Raw genomic sequence first — 16,361 nt, 5'->3', positions numbered from 1 at the left:
TTTTAATCAATTTAAAGAACCTGTCGCATCCATGTGGAAGAACTACTACAGTGACAGTTGGGTACACACTGTCCTGTGGAGCCGTACACTTTCCTTCCTGCAGCTGTGAGACTTTCAGTGTGTTACATCAACAAGTATAAAGCAAGCGAGTACTGCTCACTGCGGCACTGTCGCTGAAAGAAGGTCATGAATCCTGCTTGAGGCAACTGTGGGTTGGTCCTTTCTGTGTGGAGTCTGTATTGTCACCATGTGGATCCCTATTTCTAAAGTATGGAGGTTAATTGATGGCTCTGAATTAGTGTAGGCCTCTCGTGCCTCACCCCCACAACACTGTAAGAAAATGACTGAATTCATATTAGAATCATGTATGCGTGTTTAACAACTTTGAATGTTTGTATCGCTGGATTTAATTTACTCTTGTTATGGTGACATTTCCCTCCCATAGCACAAGTAAATGTTGTTCATTTCTTGTTTACGTTAATTTCTTTTTCGGTAACAAAATGTTTTCCTTAATACGAATATGTTTTCTGACATATTATCCAGTGCACTCAAACATCCAGAAAAACAAAAGCTTCATTGCCTCGATAAAGGCAAATCAAAATAAAAATAGTAATGATACGTAATAAACAGGTAATAAACAGGGAAAAATAAAATAACGTAAATTAGTCTTTAGTCCTTCATCTATGAAGAGTAGGTTGTGTCCATGTTTAGAATCAATTGTCCATTTATTCCCTATCTGCTGTTTCATCGGGACTCAATGAAATACAATTTCCAGGAAGGGGTTTCATATTTTCTCAATCTTTTGCTGTTTTTTTTAAATGACTTTTTTCACTTATATAGAGTTCTATCAGTCCTTCCATCCATTGAGCAGTGCTTGGCTCTGACATACTCCTCCACGTTGCACTTATACATTTCTTGGCATGTGAAAAACACTGGCTCACAAAATGAATTTAGCTGTTTTTAACTCTACACATTTACAAACACAATGGAAAAATGAGCCTCTTCCTCCTGGACATCTGTTGTAGTCGTACATTGTAAATGTATTCATGTTTTCTACTGTCATGTTTATATTCTAATTAGTATTTAGTATAGTATTTCGATAACAGCAATATTTTATGTATTTCTTTCTCCACATCCAACTGTCAAAGAGTTCTCACAGCATGAAACAGTCCCGAGAAAAGGACTGATCTGATCAAATATCGCAATGGCCGCAATGACGCCGTGATGATGCCTTCAGGTGCCGTCGGAGCTTTTACACCTTCGCGGCTCATCGTAACAGTAGCCGGCCGAATGTACCGAGGTGCGCCTGAAGGCGACATACGTTTGTGCGAGCCGGTGTTATCATATTTTCACGCCCCTCTCATCGTGCACTCCGGGTCCATGCTTCACAGACGACGACGTGAAGGTAAATGGCAGTTTCTGTTCGTCCCGTCGCTGCTTCACCCCCGCGTTGTTGCTGCGCGTCTTCGCCACTGAAACCGTATCCAGCAACATGTCCACAAAGGCGACGGGGATCGAGACATGCCGATAGTGATTCACAAGTTGGACCCTGCTAGCGAGCTGTGCGTGTGTGTGTGTGTGTGTAACAGAACACCTGGCTGCCATTCAGCAGACACTGAAACCGTCACTCCATCAGGGCGCCTGTCTCTTTGGCTTCATGTTTGACGGCGGGATGAATAACTGTGTGTGTTGGTCAACAGGGGTGTGATGACTCTGACCAGAGGATCCTTCACCTACGCCAGTGGAGAAGAATACCACGGCGAGTGGAAAGAAGGCAAGACATTCCCCTGTCAACATTCAGCCTTGTGTTGTCACATTTGTCGGAAGATGGGAAAAGGGGCGATCCGAAAAAGCTTCAACTGTTGTAGTGCATTATGGGCTTGTAGCGTGTTACGTCAATAACGGATGTTTAGGGAAAAATGGCGTGCAAAACACGTGAGCCAATAATTTATTTTCTTTAATTTACAACTACTCTAGAGTCACCAGTGAACCTGTGAATGTATTAGGGATGCACCGATCGCCGGCCGATACCGATCATTTATACTCACTTTTTCTTCTTCTTTTTCCCCCTTAACTAAATCACACTAGTCACAATTTCTATTTTTTTTATGACATTAACCTATTAAACAACAGTAATACTGGACAACGATAATGAACAGTAAAAAAAGCTTAACATGAAATAAATAGGTTTTATTTCATTTCAATGGACAGATCAAAGGAAGGATATTCAGACATCTACGGCTTCCCGTCTCATGTGTGGTGTTGACACATACTGTTAAAGGTGTGAAAATATGTTGGCTTTCATTTTGATTGAAAGTGAGCTGTCTGCCAGACTCTTGGAGTCAAGTGAGTCATGGACAGATTCATGATATCATCCGACTCTGGGTCATTTGACTGCACGCGTTTTGTCATGACTGTCCTCCGGATGGAATTTAAACAGGGGACATTACAGTCAGTTTAAGATAAAGGGAAATTCATGTTTCATTATAGCACGACTTGACTTGAAGTTTTCACATGACAAGCACAGATCTGGAGTCTCACTCTGTGACGCCAGGCAAGCACAAGCTATTTAGTCAAATCCCAATTAGCCATCACTGGTCCCCCCCGCCCCCATGATGAAAAGAACGAGATTTGCCCGCCCAGGATTTGACAAATCTCCTGGATTAGACTTTGGACTGAAAAAGGTTGAGGCAGAAACGCTGGTCACAGGTTCAGCTTGCAGTGGGTATTTAGCTTAGAGAAATAAGTTTCAAATTGTTGACGTGTTTGGGATTTTGAAAATAGAGTATTGCACCACAAAGTCTGAGCCTGGTGGTGACCCTCATCATCTAGGGAGCCTTAGTTTACACTCAAAATATAAATACTCTAAGACGGTCAGTGCTTTATCTCAAAACTATCACCTCCAGTGTTCTTCACTTCATCCCTGGTAACAGCTGCATTTGAAATATATCGCCGTAAAAAACATTCAATTTCAACCCACACAATCACTTACACATGGGTCAGGAACCTATGGCTCGTGAGCCTGGTGGGAGCATCTGGTTCAGCTCTATGACTTCAGAGGTTGAAATCCCGTCCCAACTGAGTGCAGTTTCCTTCACTCTAGTTACCCATCCTGTTTGGCCGCTACAATAATAAAGCAGGTAAAGTAGCACTAGAGGTGCCATCACCTTCAACAACAAGCTCAGTAATGGTGACTTCCCATGATGCTCTGCAGCCCAGTCAACGAACCACAGTCGTTGATCACTATACAAATAACATCCGACTCACGACCTGCTCGACTTGCGTCCAACCGTACTTAGGACCACGGCCAGCAGATGGGTTTTTTTTTTATTCAGTGTCTGGCACTGCAGCACGTAGCAGCCCGACATCTCACTCTCACACAGTGATCTACCACTACAATAGTACCTATAACCCTCGCCTGGGCTATTTTGAATGGCATTCGACTTATGTCCAATCCGACTTACGACCAGTTGGTCGGAACCGACCCCGGTCGTAAGTCGGATGTTACTTGTAATATGGAATTTAGCTGGCAAGCCAGCTTCTTGCTGCTGAGCTTGAGCCACAATGAAAAGAAATGACTCGTGTTTTATTGACATTAAAGTTTTCGTCTGTGTCAGGATACGGTGAGTCCTGGGTGTTTCTGGACCAGCTGACCGGCTGTGGAGGCGGAGCCATGTTGTAGCGATCAACCACTATGATTGGTTTACTGGACTGCACGGCATCATGGGAACTGTCTAGGTCACATTAACTGAGTTTATTACAATTAAATACCATTAAAATTTAATTTGGAGTCTTATTATACTCTGAATTGTTGGTCAAAATTTCTTCTCATGGAATTACATTTTAAAATATGTGGAGTTTTTTGGCTGTCTCAATCAAAAGAGGTCCGGACCCTTGACTTACAGTCGCCAACGTTGGGTGCTTTTTACTGCTGAGCTAAATGGACTGTACATGTGTTTACTAGCTTGTTGGCATGTCAGAGTCACGAAGCCCGTGCCACAGTAAGAGTCTGAACGACAATAAATATAGCAGACTGTGACCCTTCAGAGAAACATTGTTTTACTGTTGAACAAAAGCACTCACACAGTGAGCAGGCTGCAGCTGCTCAAGGACCCTCGACAGCAGCAACACAATAATAGTCATGTGACCACCATTGTATTGAAATGGAAGCCTATGGTCATGTTCAAGAGTTAAATATAAAGCGTACATTATCCATTTGATATGCCACAATGTCGTGTTCCAAAAGCACAAGGAGGAAAAACATTGGCAAAACAGGAAGCTAATGTAACGTTTTATTAAAGAGAAAAATATCATCCTGAAATAAGAGCAGTCAAAATTTCAGGTTTCCAACGTGCTAAGCCGTTGTCAGAACCGTGTAGGTGTGTGTGTGAGTGTGTGTGTTGGGATCATGGTGAGCCCCAACAGGAAAGCAATCACATTCCTCGACTCTTTTCACAGTCTGGATCCTAAAGTAGAAATCCCTGCTAAAATATCTGCTGGATTAGAAGGGCGTAATTCCCACAGCACAGGAGGCAGATGGGACTCCTAATTCTGTGGTAAACCTTGAGCTCGGAGAGAGAGAGAGAGAGAGAGAGAGAAGGCTGCTGCACTTAAATCCAAGTGACACACTGACTCATGTGACATGTGTAGAGTCTGTATGGTATATAAAGCCCTGAGCCTAGTGGCGAGTTCAAATGTCACGTCTCTTATAGAATGTTGAGATCATGTAATCTGTCGGAAGCAAGTGGTGCGCTTCATCTGGACACTAAACCCATAAATTGAACCCATTATTAGCAGACTCCAAGTCCCAGTGTGTCATGAGTTTGTGGTTTGGCAGGTCGGAGGCATGGCGTTGGCCAGCTGAAGTTTCTGGATGGAACCTGCTACACCGGCCAGTTTGAGAATGGCCTCTTTCATGGGCCCGGAGTTCTGCTCTTCACCGATGGATCCAGGTGTGTACGCCTCTGAAGAGAGCCTCCACAGTCTTCCTTCTATTTCTACTGCACGGAATGTCCCTTTAAATTTGCCTTGTCGCACATGAGAAGCAGCGCTGACGGCGGCGCATGTAAACTTAGACGCAGAGACAATTAAAACACGCTCCAGTCTCACGCAGAGAACTTTGGTTATTGCACTGTTTGCCTTAAAAGCTACAAAAGAACGTGAAACGTTGCATTCCTGTCCTCTTCTCAGGTACGAGGGAGAGTTTGCGCACGGAAAGTTTCAGGGCACCGGAATCTTCAGTCGATTTGACGGCATGAAGTTTGAGGGCGAGTTCAAAGATGGACGTGTGGAAGGATACGGTGAGTCCTGGGTATTTCTGGGCCAGCTTTGGTGTCACTGCCACGATGCCTCTGCCCCTGCAGGCTTATTGACCTTCCCCCATGGAACCCACGGCGTGCCCCGGAACGAAGGCTTGTTTCAAAACCACAAGCTGCAGAGGAGAGAGAAGTGTCCGGCGGTGGTGCAGCAGGCGCAGGCATCCGCCACCAACGCTCGCAGCCTGGCTCTTTGACAACCTGGTGGAGGTTCCTTCCTGGAGAGCCTCAGGGACGTGGACTATCCCCTTCTTCAGCTCCCTCTGCTGCCTTTTCCTCATTGATGAAGTCATGTGACTCAGAACAAACACACTCTGTTGGCTGGATGAAACCATGGAGCACTCTTTTTATCATGCATTTCCTTGTACTTCAGAGTTAGCCAGTTGCACATCTGCCGCTCCTGGCCACTTTGAAAACGCTACATTCCGCTATGACCCGTTAGCTTCTGAGGCATCCACTGAATGCTTTGTTTCAGATTGTTTCAAGTTTATTTTCACGTTTGCCTTAAAAAAAAAAAAAGCTTCACACACTTGGCAGAAGAAAGAGAGCGCCCTCACACTGCTCATCTCAAACTCAGTTTCAAACAAACTTCAGCGTAGTCATCTGAGTATTGTTCTTGTCGAGTCTTTTAAGGAGGTGAAAGCTTCGATCCAGCTGCTGCAGGACCAGATGTCAGACCACCTGGAGAGGGCATGAACGTCAGCTGAAGAGTAGCCCTTCATTCAGAGCTGGCAAGGGAAGGGATGACCAGAACTCTTGGAAGTAGCTAAACAAAGTCAGTCACGCGCACCAAACCGCTACTGTTCATCCTGTCTTCTCCTAAATACTCAACGCAAAGGGAAACACTTCACAGAACTGGTCACTTTTCGCCTAGAAACAATGTGTATCATCTTTGCCTTCATACTTCCATTCCAACTCCAACTATGATCTTTACAGCTGTACAAATGTTAAAAATATATTGTTCATTTATGGACATTATGGAGGCAGCTGAACAAAATTCACCTGTAGTTTGTAGTTGTGTGTGTTGAAGTGATGACTTGGACCTATGAAATCCGCACTCCTTCCTCTATATGTTAGCAAGTGTGAAGGTGTTAGTTCACCATATAGCCTGTCACAACTGGTCTGTGATCACAACACTAGTACTTGAATCGTCATTACACGGCCTTACGACACGCGCGTCTCCGGTGGCTCACGTAGAACCTCGACCAAAGACGAGTGAATGATGCTGCTGATACGCCGGACTTGCTTTATGTCAGACAAATCAATAAGAACACTTTCACCTGCGGCGCCAGAGCATCGATAAAAAAACAAACAAAAAAAAACAAATGTTTGTGGAATTTAGTTTCTGTTGTAAACATCTCTGCTTTGGAGTATCGCATTTAGAGTTTTATGACTGTGGTATTCCATTAAAGAATAAAAAAAAATAAAAAATCAATAGTCAATCTCTAGCTCTGGCTGGAGGTACGGTCCCTAGTGGTTTATCTCAATGCAGTAATCAGGAAATTTGAGGTCGTTTTTGTGCGTACACAACACAGCGGAGTACACCACCCTACTGTCGGATGTATGTTTGTGATGAGCTGGAACATGAATTTCACATGGATTTGCTTCTGGTGCTTTCAAAGCGTGCCTCTCCAGACTCACCTGCCGAGAAAAATATCATTGCCATGGCAACCTTTTTTTTTTTTTCAGCACCAAAATAATGTTGCTTTGAGTGCCTCTTAGAGGAACTACTGTACAGTATAGTGTCTCTTCCTCCTGGAGATGGAGAGTCTAAAAGGGCCAGTTGCGTTTAATAAAGATGTGGCGGTGAAATAGGATGTGTGTTTTATTGGACTTCTCATGTGTCGTGAGTGGGCCTCAGATTTCAAAAAGTGAAGCAGATGGCCATCTTTTTATTAAACCTTCCCTTTGTTTCGTCGATCTGAGGTGAGATCACAGGGGCTGCAGTCCTGCAGAGTCCCCTTCAACAGTATAGAAAATCAAAGTGCGAGCCAACTGGTGTTCTACTCTGAGCCGCCTATCGTTGAGTCTTATTGTACATTTTCATAATACACCAAAGCGTCCTTCCCTCCAGAGAGTCCTTATCTCACTGACCACCTGTGAACCTCATCCTGAATTGCCGTCGTTCCAACTTGCTGTTTCTCACATACCTTGCCAGATGAAAAAAAAACCTGTGAAAATATCTATAATATTAACTGCATGACAGAGCAGGTTTTCCAATGTTATTTCACATTTCGATAACTTTACAAACACAGCTAACTCGAGACCCAGGGTCTAAATCCAGTTATATCGGTCATGAATGTTCCTTTGAAGAGGAACAAGAACTTCCATCTCGGCTGACAAAGACGACAGTCACCAGGCTCCGGAATGAAGAAGCACGTGATGCTAACACCCGAAGTGTGCATGGCCCGTAGTCAAATGTGAGTTCACAGCAACTTTCATCCATTTTGAATACAGTCTGCATTTGCTGTTGCTGGTGATGACATCACATCATTTGAGAGTCAAACTGGATTGTGTTCCAGAGCAGCTGAGCTGCCCAGACACAGGCGCCTGTCAGCTGCAGGGAGGAGAGAAGGACGATCCCGCGGCTCTTATTTGGAACTGAGACATACGGCAGCCATTTTTGAATGTCAGAATGTGGCAGGAGTTGTTGACATTAAAGGCAGTTTCAGTGCTCTGAAGCCCGAATTCGACTGGCAGGCGCGAGCGGAACGCACCATTAGCAATGTCCAAGTTGATCAAGCAGAAGAAGCTGCTGCAGCCTGGCAACTCTTCCGGTCAGTGATCAAGATGTGAGATGGGAAGAAAAACCACAACAGAGGAGAACGATGAAAAAAAAAAAAATTAAGAATGTAAATGGAAACCATGAAAGTACTGCACTCAGGAAAAAAAGCAGTGTTGTTGCTCTATGTTGTTCTACTTCTGTAATGATATTGAGACAATTTTTCGTCTTGAAAACTACAACGATTCCAGATGTGAATCTGGAGAGCACATGTTAATTCAGGACATTATATTGTGTCTGGCAAAAACCAGGTTACACACTGACATATTTTCTTAGAATGCCTTTCATTGAGAAATGTTTTGATAAACCCTTGCTATTGCTCAAGATTCATAGTTAATTCATCCGCAAATCCATTGAGATTTGGACTCTACAGTGGCCATCTATGGGAGAATGAACCCTCAGGTCCTATGTCGACCTCATTCTTCATGAAACTTTGTGTTGCCGGACCCTAACTAATGGGAGGCTCGAACCTATTTTCCAAGTTAAATCTGGCTGGTTTCTTTCTTGACCAGACGATGACTTCACTGAAGTCCATCTCCAGGTTTTGCATGTCTTCTCCTATCTTAGTTTCAAATGGTGTCTGAAGTGGGATGGAAAATCAGAATACAAAATTGTTGTTTGACCTGCAGAAAGTGGGGAGAGAGTGGAAACCAAGGGGCGAGCTGCACGATGAGAGTTTAGCCCAAGGTCAGAGGTCTAATGTGACTGTCAAGTCAACCTACAGTACCATGAACAAAATAAAATACCAACGCCATTACTGGATCTGTATAAAAGCCTCGTGTGCAACAATAAAACTGACTGATACACATGGTCTATTTTCAATAATGGACATTACATAAACAAGGTGGGCAGTCTCGGCTTTTCCAACGTAAACCAGCGAACGTCCCTCAGGAACAGCTGTGCTCCTGATGACAGAGGAAATTTCCTCTGAGCCAGTTCGGCTCCTTGACTCCAACAGACATGTCGGCCTTCATCAGCTCATGTCACAGTTTGCCTCCGGGGAATCTGGATTTCACTCTCGTCTCTCCAACACTCTGTTCTCCTTGTTCTCTTAACACAAATGATCAGCACGGCCTTGTTGTTGCTGCGTCAATTCGTCACCGAAATAATCAAACTCTAAACTTAGAAGGTCCTTTACATGTGACTTTACGGTCAGACCACAAGTTTGCACGTTCGTCTTTAAATATAATGCATTCCACCAAGAGCCACTGATTTTTTTTTTTTTGACGACCAACTTGCGATCCAAAACAAAATGCATTTCAAATTTAATTCAATAAATTCTCCAGAATTTAAGGAAGAAGAAGATGAAGAAACAAAAGGGCTGGTGCTGGAGCACCTCATCCCTGGCTCCAGCAGGTTCACGACAAAAAAAAGCCTTCTCTTCCAAGTGTCACCCAAAGATCTGGTCACCACCTGGATCTTCAACATTTGGATAGTTTAATTCTCTCACTATGTGTTTGGGACACTGAACGGACATTGGCTCTCAATATGCGTCTCTACCTCCTGTCTCCCTAAATCTTCCTAATCTTGTTTTATCAGCTGCGTTGACCTCCTTAATCCAGCTTTCCTCTGGCTGGCTTCCCATTCCTCCCTGCCAGATTGTTCATCCATCCAGCTCATCCATCAGGTGGTTCAAGTCAACCACAAATTGTTTTTTTGGAATATGTGGCCTGGACATTAGTTAAAAAAAAAGAATCAAAGTTGTTAGATATGATGCTCCCATGTATGATGAGCCTTTAAAATATATGTCTATATATATGTAACTTCAAATGTTAGCATGACTAGCTTGATCACAGAAATGTCCTACGTGTAATTCGCCAAAGATGACGCGTCTCTCGTACGTGGCAAAGCAGCTCACTTCATCCCGTAAATCTCAGAGCCACCACACATGACGTCGGTGTAATCTTTACTGCGAAATCACGTTTGAAGTACCATGGCGACAGGTGCTGAGGTTGGCGCCGTCGCAAACGCACAAGCGCTTCAGAGAAGTAACTTGAGCAGCGATCGCCCGACGCTGGCCCGGATTTCAGCAGGAGTCATATACACGGGCATCTACCGTCCTGATGTTTGTCCCCGGCCGCCACTTAGGGGCTACAAGCTCTGACTCGGCAACAGTTCTCCATCAAAATCCATCATCTGCCGGTGGTGACTGGCGATCATTTCTGGCTTGGGGAGGATGGAAGACATCCGTTTCCTGAACCACCCTCTTGAACCTTCAATCTCTCGTGATGACACAGAAGTGGAGATTTGGAATGAAATGGGGGTTGAAAGACCAAAAGCTTGACCCTGGGCCTCCGATTTATTTTGGTAAACACCACACTTGAATCCGCTTATTGAGACTGTCTGGCTGATTTGAATCAGAGATTCACACGGCGTATAGTGATTCATCAAAGTTAGCGCTGGAAAGTTTGCAGTTCTAAAGGATCTGAGTGCAACACCTCAACATAGGAAGGTGGTAGGAGGTGCCCGGCCTGACCACCGGTACCTGCACAGTTTCAGTGTAGCACATTCTAACCTCAAACCCACTTGGTGTTTTGGGGGAGTCACTTTAAACCACGACTGGACTGGTTCCTATCCAACACAGAGTTCACAGAAGCAGCATTTGCTGAACATGACATGGCCACGGTATCATTTCAACCTGGGATTTCGCCCCTCCTCTCGGGTGCCGTTCTCAGCTGGCACTGACCCCGGCCCTGCAGGCTGGTCCAGGGTCTCCATGATATCAAGTTGCCATTGTTTAATCTGCTGGACAGCAGTCAGTCCCTCCTGAAATACCAGCCACATTGTCACGGCCTCTGAGGAGGAACATTTGGGAGCAAAGCACTTACGTTGTTTTGAACTTTCATGTCGGCGCCGGCTCCGATGAGCATCTTGACTATTCTGAATCTGTTGAGTCGAACGGCATCATGTAGCGGCGTGTCTCCTTCCTGGTGGGGGAATTCATGAAGACATTGATGGACTTTGATGGTTCCTGGTTACAAAGACACCGTCGTCCTTGCAGAGTATCCAGGCTTCACCACAGTCAGCGACTAACATCACATTTATTCCCATGTAGTTTTCCTGATGTCAGTCACTTTTTAAATGCCAGATTTTTGCATACAGTACTACAACATCATCCAGGCTTTGGTTACCAACCAGCTTTCACACACATCACTTAAGGAGTCTGTTGGTAGTCACTATGTTCACAGGAAAAAAGCTTGACACTTGTAGGCAGCAAGAAAAATGTGTTAGAAATGAACTGTACACGTGCTGAGACAGTTTATTTCACACATTATCTTCAGGCTAGGAGTCTCTGGAACATGGGAAGTCTATGAATAGAGGTGGGCTGGGAAAAAAAGTAAAGGGGAAAGAGCACTTTTTCTGGTAGTAAATTCCCTAAATTTAGGATTTCCTGACACAAAAGGGGCATGGAAAACAAGAACATACCGCCAGTTCAAAACCGGTAGGTCCATTATTATTCTCAAAATAAGATAAAAAAGTTTTGAAAGACATGTAATTGAAAGGAAATTTGCTGTGCTCTTGGAATAATTTTGATCTTGAAGCGAATGAGTTCGGCATCCTGCATGGGTCAAAGCTCTGCTTGGATCATTTGGAGCCACGCAAATCAAACAAGCGAAGCCAGACACCACCACGGTTATAGAGGAGACAAAAACAATCATTTAAAGACAGTTTAAAAACCTCATTTTTTAAATGACCAATTTGAAAGATGGTCGCCTGCTGCTATATATGATGGAACTTTTTTGTTCTGTGGGCCATTGATGTCAGACATCATGTGAGCACTGTGTCAAACAAACTCAGTTCTTCATGTCTAAAGTGACAACACTGCGCTCTTTGTGCTCAGTGCCCTTCGGTTGTGTCTCTCTTTCCCACAGCAATATTTGAGTGGAAGATATGGGTCATCGAAATGAGGTTCTTCCAGGGAGCTGCCTGCATGTCCTGCTTACATCAAGTCGAAAATGATGAGGCACCGTTACGGTTCCCTACAAGTCTCTTTACGGCAGTGAGCGATCGTGGGGACAGAAGAGCCGCACGGCCAGCTAGCAGGATAGTAAGGAACAAGGATGACATAGTGAAGAGCATGCAGGGACTTCCCACAGCTCTGCGACCCCCGGAGGCTACAGCACAGGCAGAAAAGCATTTATTATGGAGGAGCGCAATTTTTTCACCATATAATCTGACCCTGTCATTCAAGAGACAGGAATTCATCTTGTCGTAGGGCCAACTGAAACCCTTGGACTCTTGTTGGGCTCAGATTTGACAATGATTATTTTAAGGTTTGAAGATAAACATTACTTGATAACTGGTCTGACAATGGCAAAAAGACATAACCTCTAAGAGGATAAAGAATTCTGAGGTTTAAAGAGGACAACTTGGAAGATAAACTGGAATAAGCGAAGTTAAATAAATGGCGTGATCACAAGTGTGTGATCACAGTGCAGACTCTACTCATGGTAAAGAAAGAGCTGAGCCAAAAGGCAACGCACTCAAATAACCAATCTGTGCTCCTGTTCTCACCTGTAGCCACAAGCTTTGGGTAGCGACCAATAGAACTAGGTCGCAGAATCAATGTGGACTCTCTTCGACACAGAGTGAGGAGGTCAGTCATCTGGGAGTGACTCATAGTAGAACTCCTCCACATCCAGAGACGACGGCTCGGGACAGTGTTCTAGGTGACCTGTGATGTGAGGGACTCCAGCATGGAGGAGACCCACGACACACTGGACAGACCGTGTTTCCCGGTTGGCCTGTGACTGCCAGTTTTCTGGGGAGAGGGACGTCAGGGCCTGGGCCAGACTTGATGGAAAATTGATGGGTAGAAAATTAGGGAGAAATAATGTGGGAAAAAATGAAAAGCTAATGAACAGTAAGGTGGAATTGTTATTGACAAAAGACTAAAAGGCTGAACACATTTTTTTGTTGCAGTATTTTTGCCCTCCATTAGTGGTCATTTTGTTTTTCTCAACACTGGCAGCTGCACTCCTTGTTAGCTGACCATTTTCTCAGGGAGCACTTCAGTAGTGCAGTGTGAAGGTGAATCTTAACTTCTCCATCAACTGTACTTACAGATAATAACAGTCTTGACTGGCAGTTAGTTCCATTATGCTCGGTGAACTACTGACTTGCAGTGCTGAAGGGCCACAAGTGAGGATAAGCCAAGCATTTACAAGACCATATGATGGTGTTGAGAGAGTAGCATGTGGACATACCCGGTCTCTGTGGTTGATCTTGGCTCCACAGGCGAGCAGGTACTCCACAATAGCAGCGTTGCCAGTCCTCGTGGCCACATGCAGCGGTGTGCTGTACAACTGAGCGGAGGAAACGCACACGTCTGTGACTCGTAGTTAATACAGTAGGAAGCGCCCTCACCTTATCTTTGACGTTTAGATCAGCGCCGTGGTCAGTCAGGGCTTTGATGACGTCCAGACTCCCACCCCTGCAGGCCCAGTGCATGGCCCCGGAGCCCAGCTGGAAGGCAAGGGACGGAACAGTGGTGCGGCTATAGCGCTGCATTTTTTTTTTTTCAACATAGCAACACACATTAGGAATGGGTGACTTAATAGATAGCACTTCGGTTGACTTCAGGGAAATTCAGATTCCTACAGTTTGTGGACTGTGGGAGGAAAGCTGAGAGAACAGGAGGCACCTGTGCCAGTGAGAAGTGATCCAGTTTCACCTCATTTGAACAACTAGTTACTAGAACATAGTGACGATCCACCAACGTGAGCAGATTATGTGGATTCGGTCACGTTCTTTCTATACACCATAGATCTATGCTGTTCACGGCGGAGCTGCGTTTGGTGCTCCTCTTCCCTCACACACTCACAGAGATGAAGCCGGTCAAATGCACAACTTCGAGTTGATTTTAACGTGTTGTGTCACTTCAGACACTCGTCAACTATCATAGTTTCCTGTTTAGTTGCTACAACTAAACGCAGAAACAAACAAATGAGAGAAATAATAACTGTAGTTACAAAGCAAGCTGAGGCGAAGAATGGAAGATTTTTCTGGAAATTCTCCGAACTAGAAGTTTTGTCAGAAACTTTGAAGTTAGTCTCAAATATACATGACAGTTTATGATAAAATAATAAACAATATTTATAAAATACATATTTAAAATACATGAATAAATCATGGTATAGTTTGCTGTATTCCCCTTCCCTTTATGGGAACATTTTTAAACAAATAGATTTTCTGCAAATGTCATGCCAAAACAGCAGAATGACAGTTTTCACAAATTAAAAGGGATTTTCTACAGGACTTTCAGTTGCCTTTGGGCCAAGGTTCCTCTGGTGGTGAGCCTTGGGATTTTTTTCAATAAACCAAGTGTGTCACAGCTTAAAAAAGGTTGAAAAACACTGACCTATGCCAACATGAGCAGGAGATACATAATCCTCAAATGAGATTTCATTCTAACTACATGTGACAAATGCAACATACTCGATCCTTGAAGTTGATTTTGGCTCCCTTCTCCAGCAGGACTTCAACCACAGCTGTGTGTCCTTCCATCGAGGCCCGATGCAGCGCCGTCCTCTGGAGCTTCGTGTGTTTCAGAAAGCAGACGATCAAAAAATGTTGCTTCATTGAGAAAAAAAAAAAGTACCTCATCGTGAACATCAGGGTCTCCACCATCAGCCAGGTACTTGTCCAAGATTTCCAGTTTTCCTTGACTGGCTGCTTTCATGAATTCCACTGGGCTTACTGCGTTTGACTAAAGACACATGGAGGTAAGTGAATGCGTCTTTTAAAATCCTAATATTCTCACCGTAGACAGAGTGTCACAGATCTTCTGCTTGTCTTCCTTGCTTCCAGCCAAAACCTCTCGACCTGAAGAGTCACTGGCTGCTCTCACCTACACAGTAACAGAGGGAGCAATAATGCAGAGAAGAGTTACAACTCACCTCCACCAGAGACACTGCAGGGTGATAAAACCTGAGGGCGAACGCTTGCGGGGAACACGGCCGGATGCTGTTTATGCTCTCATAAATTCACGGCTCGGGTGGAATTAGAACATTGTCCCAAATAAAGTGCATCTATTGGGCTGATTTATGTTTTGTATAATACTTAAATGAGGCTGTGGTGCTTCACACCAAGAAAGTCATAGGTTCCATCCCAGCTTTAGTGGTTTTATTGGAGAAATATGATCTTGTTGTTCTTGTGTGTGCTTCCCGGTTCTTATGTTTTCTGCTCCCACGGGCAATGCAAATGATTCATTGTATTTTCTCACTATATCGACACAATATTCCGAATAAATGTCGACAGAAGGTGTACAAAATATGTCAAACTTTTTTGCATTTAAAACTTTTTTCTTAGGCACTGGTTCTTGATGTATAAAAATAATTTCACTATACATGAGAAAAAAATACATTTACAATTATATTTATTCATTCTGTATTCAAAATGACGGACATATTATTTTTTTGGTTTAAATTAATAGATTTTTTTTGCTGAAATCGCTATTGACTCTTCTCAGTATCTTTGTTCATAGTTTATATTGTGGTAAAAATGACATTATTTTCCATTCAACAAACATAGCTTTTGTTTTATCATCAATTATTAGAATTGTTGCTATACATATTTAACACTAAGCTGTGTATATTTGGGATTGATTTCCTACTTATTTGGTAATTTGTTTCGTTATTATTATTATTCACATTTCAAAAAACTAAAGCTAAAGCGGCTGTAGAAATAAGTGACACTAGTTTCAATGATCATTTGCTTGTGATGCAATATTTATAATAGTACAGTGTTTGCCTTGTTCTAACTGTACTGAGAATCCTTTTCTTGTGTGTATATATTTTGTTTACTCATTCCACATGTATAGCAAGCAACAGTTTAAAGCAACACGGTGCATTCAGGCAGAACCAAATATCAACTTGGGCAACAAAATGAAGTGCAGTCACCAACACTTGGTGGTGAATCTGATCTGATCGAACTTACCAGGATTTCTGTCTTGTTTTCTGTGTCCTGGTCCATCGCACTTCTTAATTGCTGTTGTCACTTTCTAAAAATACATCAAAGTGGATGTTTAAAAAAAAAAAGATTCAGATTTGATTCATTCAAACAATGATACTTGCAGTTGATATGATTAAAAGTGGCACACGCGACAAGTTCAGCTGTGTCCGAGCAGAAATGTCGGTTCATGGTGGGACATTGTTACCCTGACAACAGGTGCTCTTCGCTGTGTGTGTGTGTGTGTGTGTGTGTGTGTGTGTGTGTGTGTGTGTGCTGGACACAGTTATACTCGCACACACGCAACCAGTCAT

General features: G+C 43.6%; 2 protein-coding genes across 2 annotated transcripts; one reads left to right on the top strand and one right to left on the bottom strand.

Moving 5' to 3' along the window:
- Nucleotides 1-1,320: 1,320 nt before the first annotated feature.
- morn4 (MORN repeat containing 4) lies at nt 1,321-7,476 on the top strand. The gene is made up of 5 exons (XM_053875180.1): nt 1,321-1,405; nt 1,701-1,774; nt 4,838-4,952; nt 5,191-5,300; nt 5,364-7,476. Exons 2-5 carry the CDS (start codon nt 1,708-1,710, stop codon nt 5,510-5,512), a joined length of 441 nt encoding a protein of 146 aa, XP_053731155.1. The 5' UTR covers nt 1,321-1,405; nt 1,701-1,707; the 3' UTR covers nt 5,513-7,476.
- ankrd2 (ankyrin repeat domain 2 (stretch responsive muscle)) lies at nt 5,813-16,148 on the bottom strand. The gene is made up of 8 exons (XM_053875179.1): nt 16,036-16,148; nt 14,861-14,947; nt 14,699-14,806; nt 14,536-14,634; nt 13,465-13,563; nt 13,305-13,403; nt 10,926-11,024; nt 5,813-5,996 (listed from the first exon to the last, which is right to left on the bottom strand). The coding sequence occupies exons 1-8, from the start codon at nt 16,069-16,071 to the stop codon at nt 5,988-5,990; spliced, it is 636 nt and encodes a 211-aa protein (XP_053731154.1). The 5' UTR covers nt 16,072-16,148; the 3' UTR covers nt 5,813-5,987.
- Nucleotides 16,149-16,361: the final 213 nt, after the last annotated feature.

This window comes from Synchiropus splendidus, chromosome 9, assembly GCF_027744825.2.
Source record: "Synchiropus splendidus isolate RoL2022-P1 chromosome 9, RoL_Sspl_1.0, whole genome shotgun sequence".
NCBI classification, from domain to species: domain Eukaryota; kingdom Metazoa; phylum Chordata; class Actinopteri; order Syngnathiformes; family Callionymidae; genus Synchiropus; species Synchiropus splendidus.
This window is presented reverse-complemented; position numbering and strand designations above follow the sequence as displayed.

Coding starts and splice junctions, on each gene's coding strand:
- ankrd2 (XM_053875179.1), bottom strand. CDS start 16,071: ATGGACCAGGACACAGAAAACAAGACAGAAATCCTG. Junction 14,948..16,035: donor AAAACAAGACAGAAATCCTG/GTAAGTTCGATC, acceptor GTTACTGTGTAG/GTGAGAGCAGCCAGTGACTC. Junction 14,635..14,698: donor ACCCTGATGTTCACGATGAG/GTACTTTTTTTT, acceptor AAACACACGAAG/CTCCAGAGGACGGCGCTGCA.
- morn4 (XM_053875180.1), top strand. CDS start 1,708: ATGACTCTGACCAGAGGATCCTTCACCTACGCCAGTGGAGAAGAATAC. Junction 4,953..5,190: donor CTCTTCACCGATGGATCCAG/GTGTGTACGCCT, acceptor TCCTCTTCTCAG/GTACGAGGGAGAGTTTGCGC. Junction 5,301..5,363: donor TGGACGTGTGGAAGGATACG/GTGAGTCCTGGG, acceptor CTGCCCCTGCAG/GCTTATTGACCTTCCCCCAT.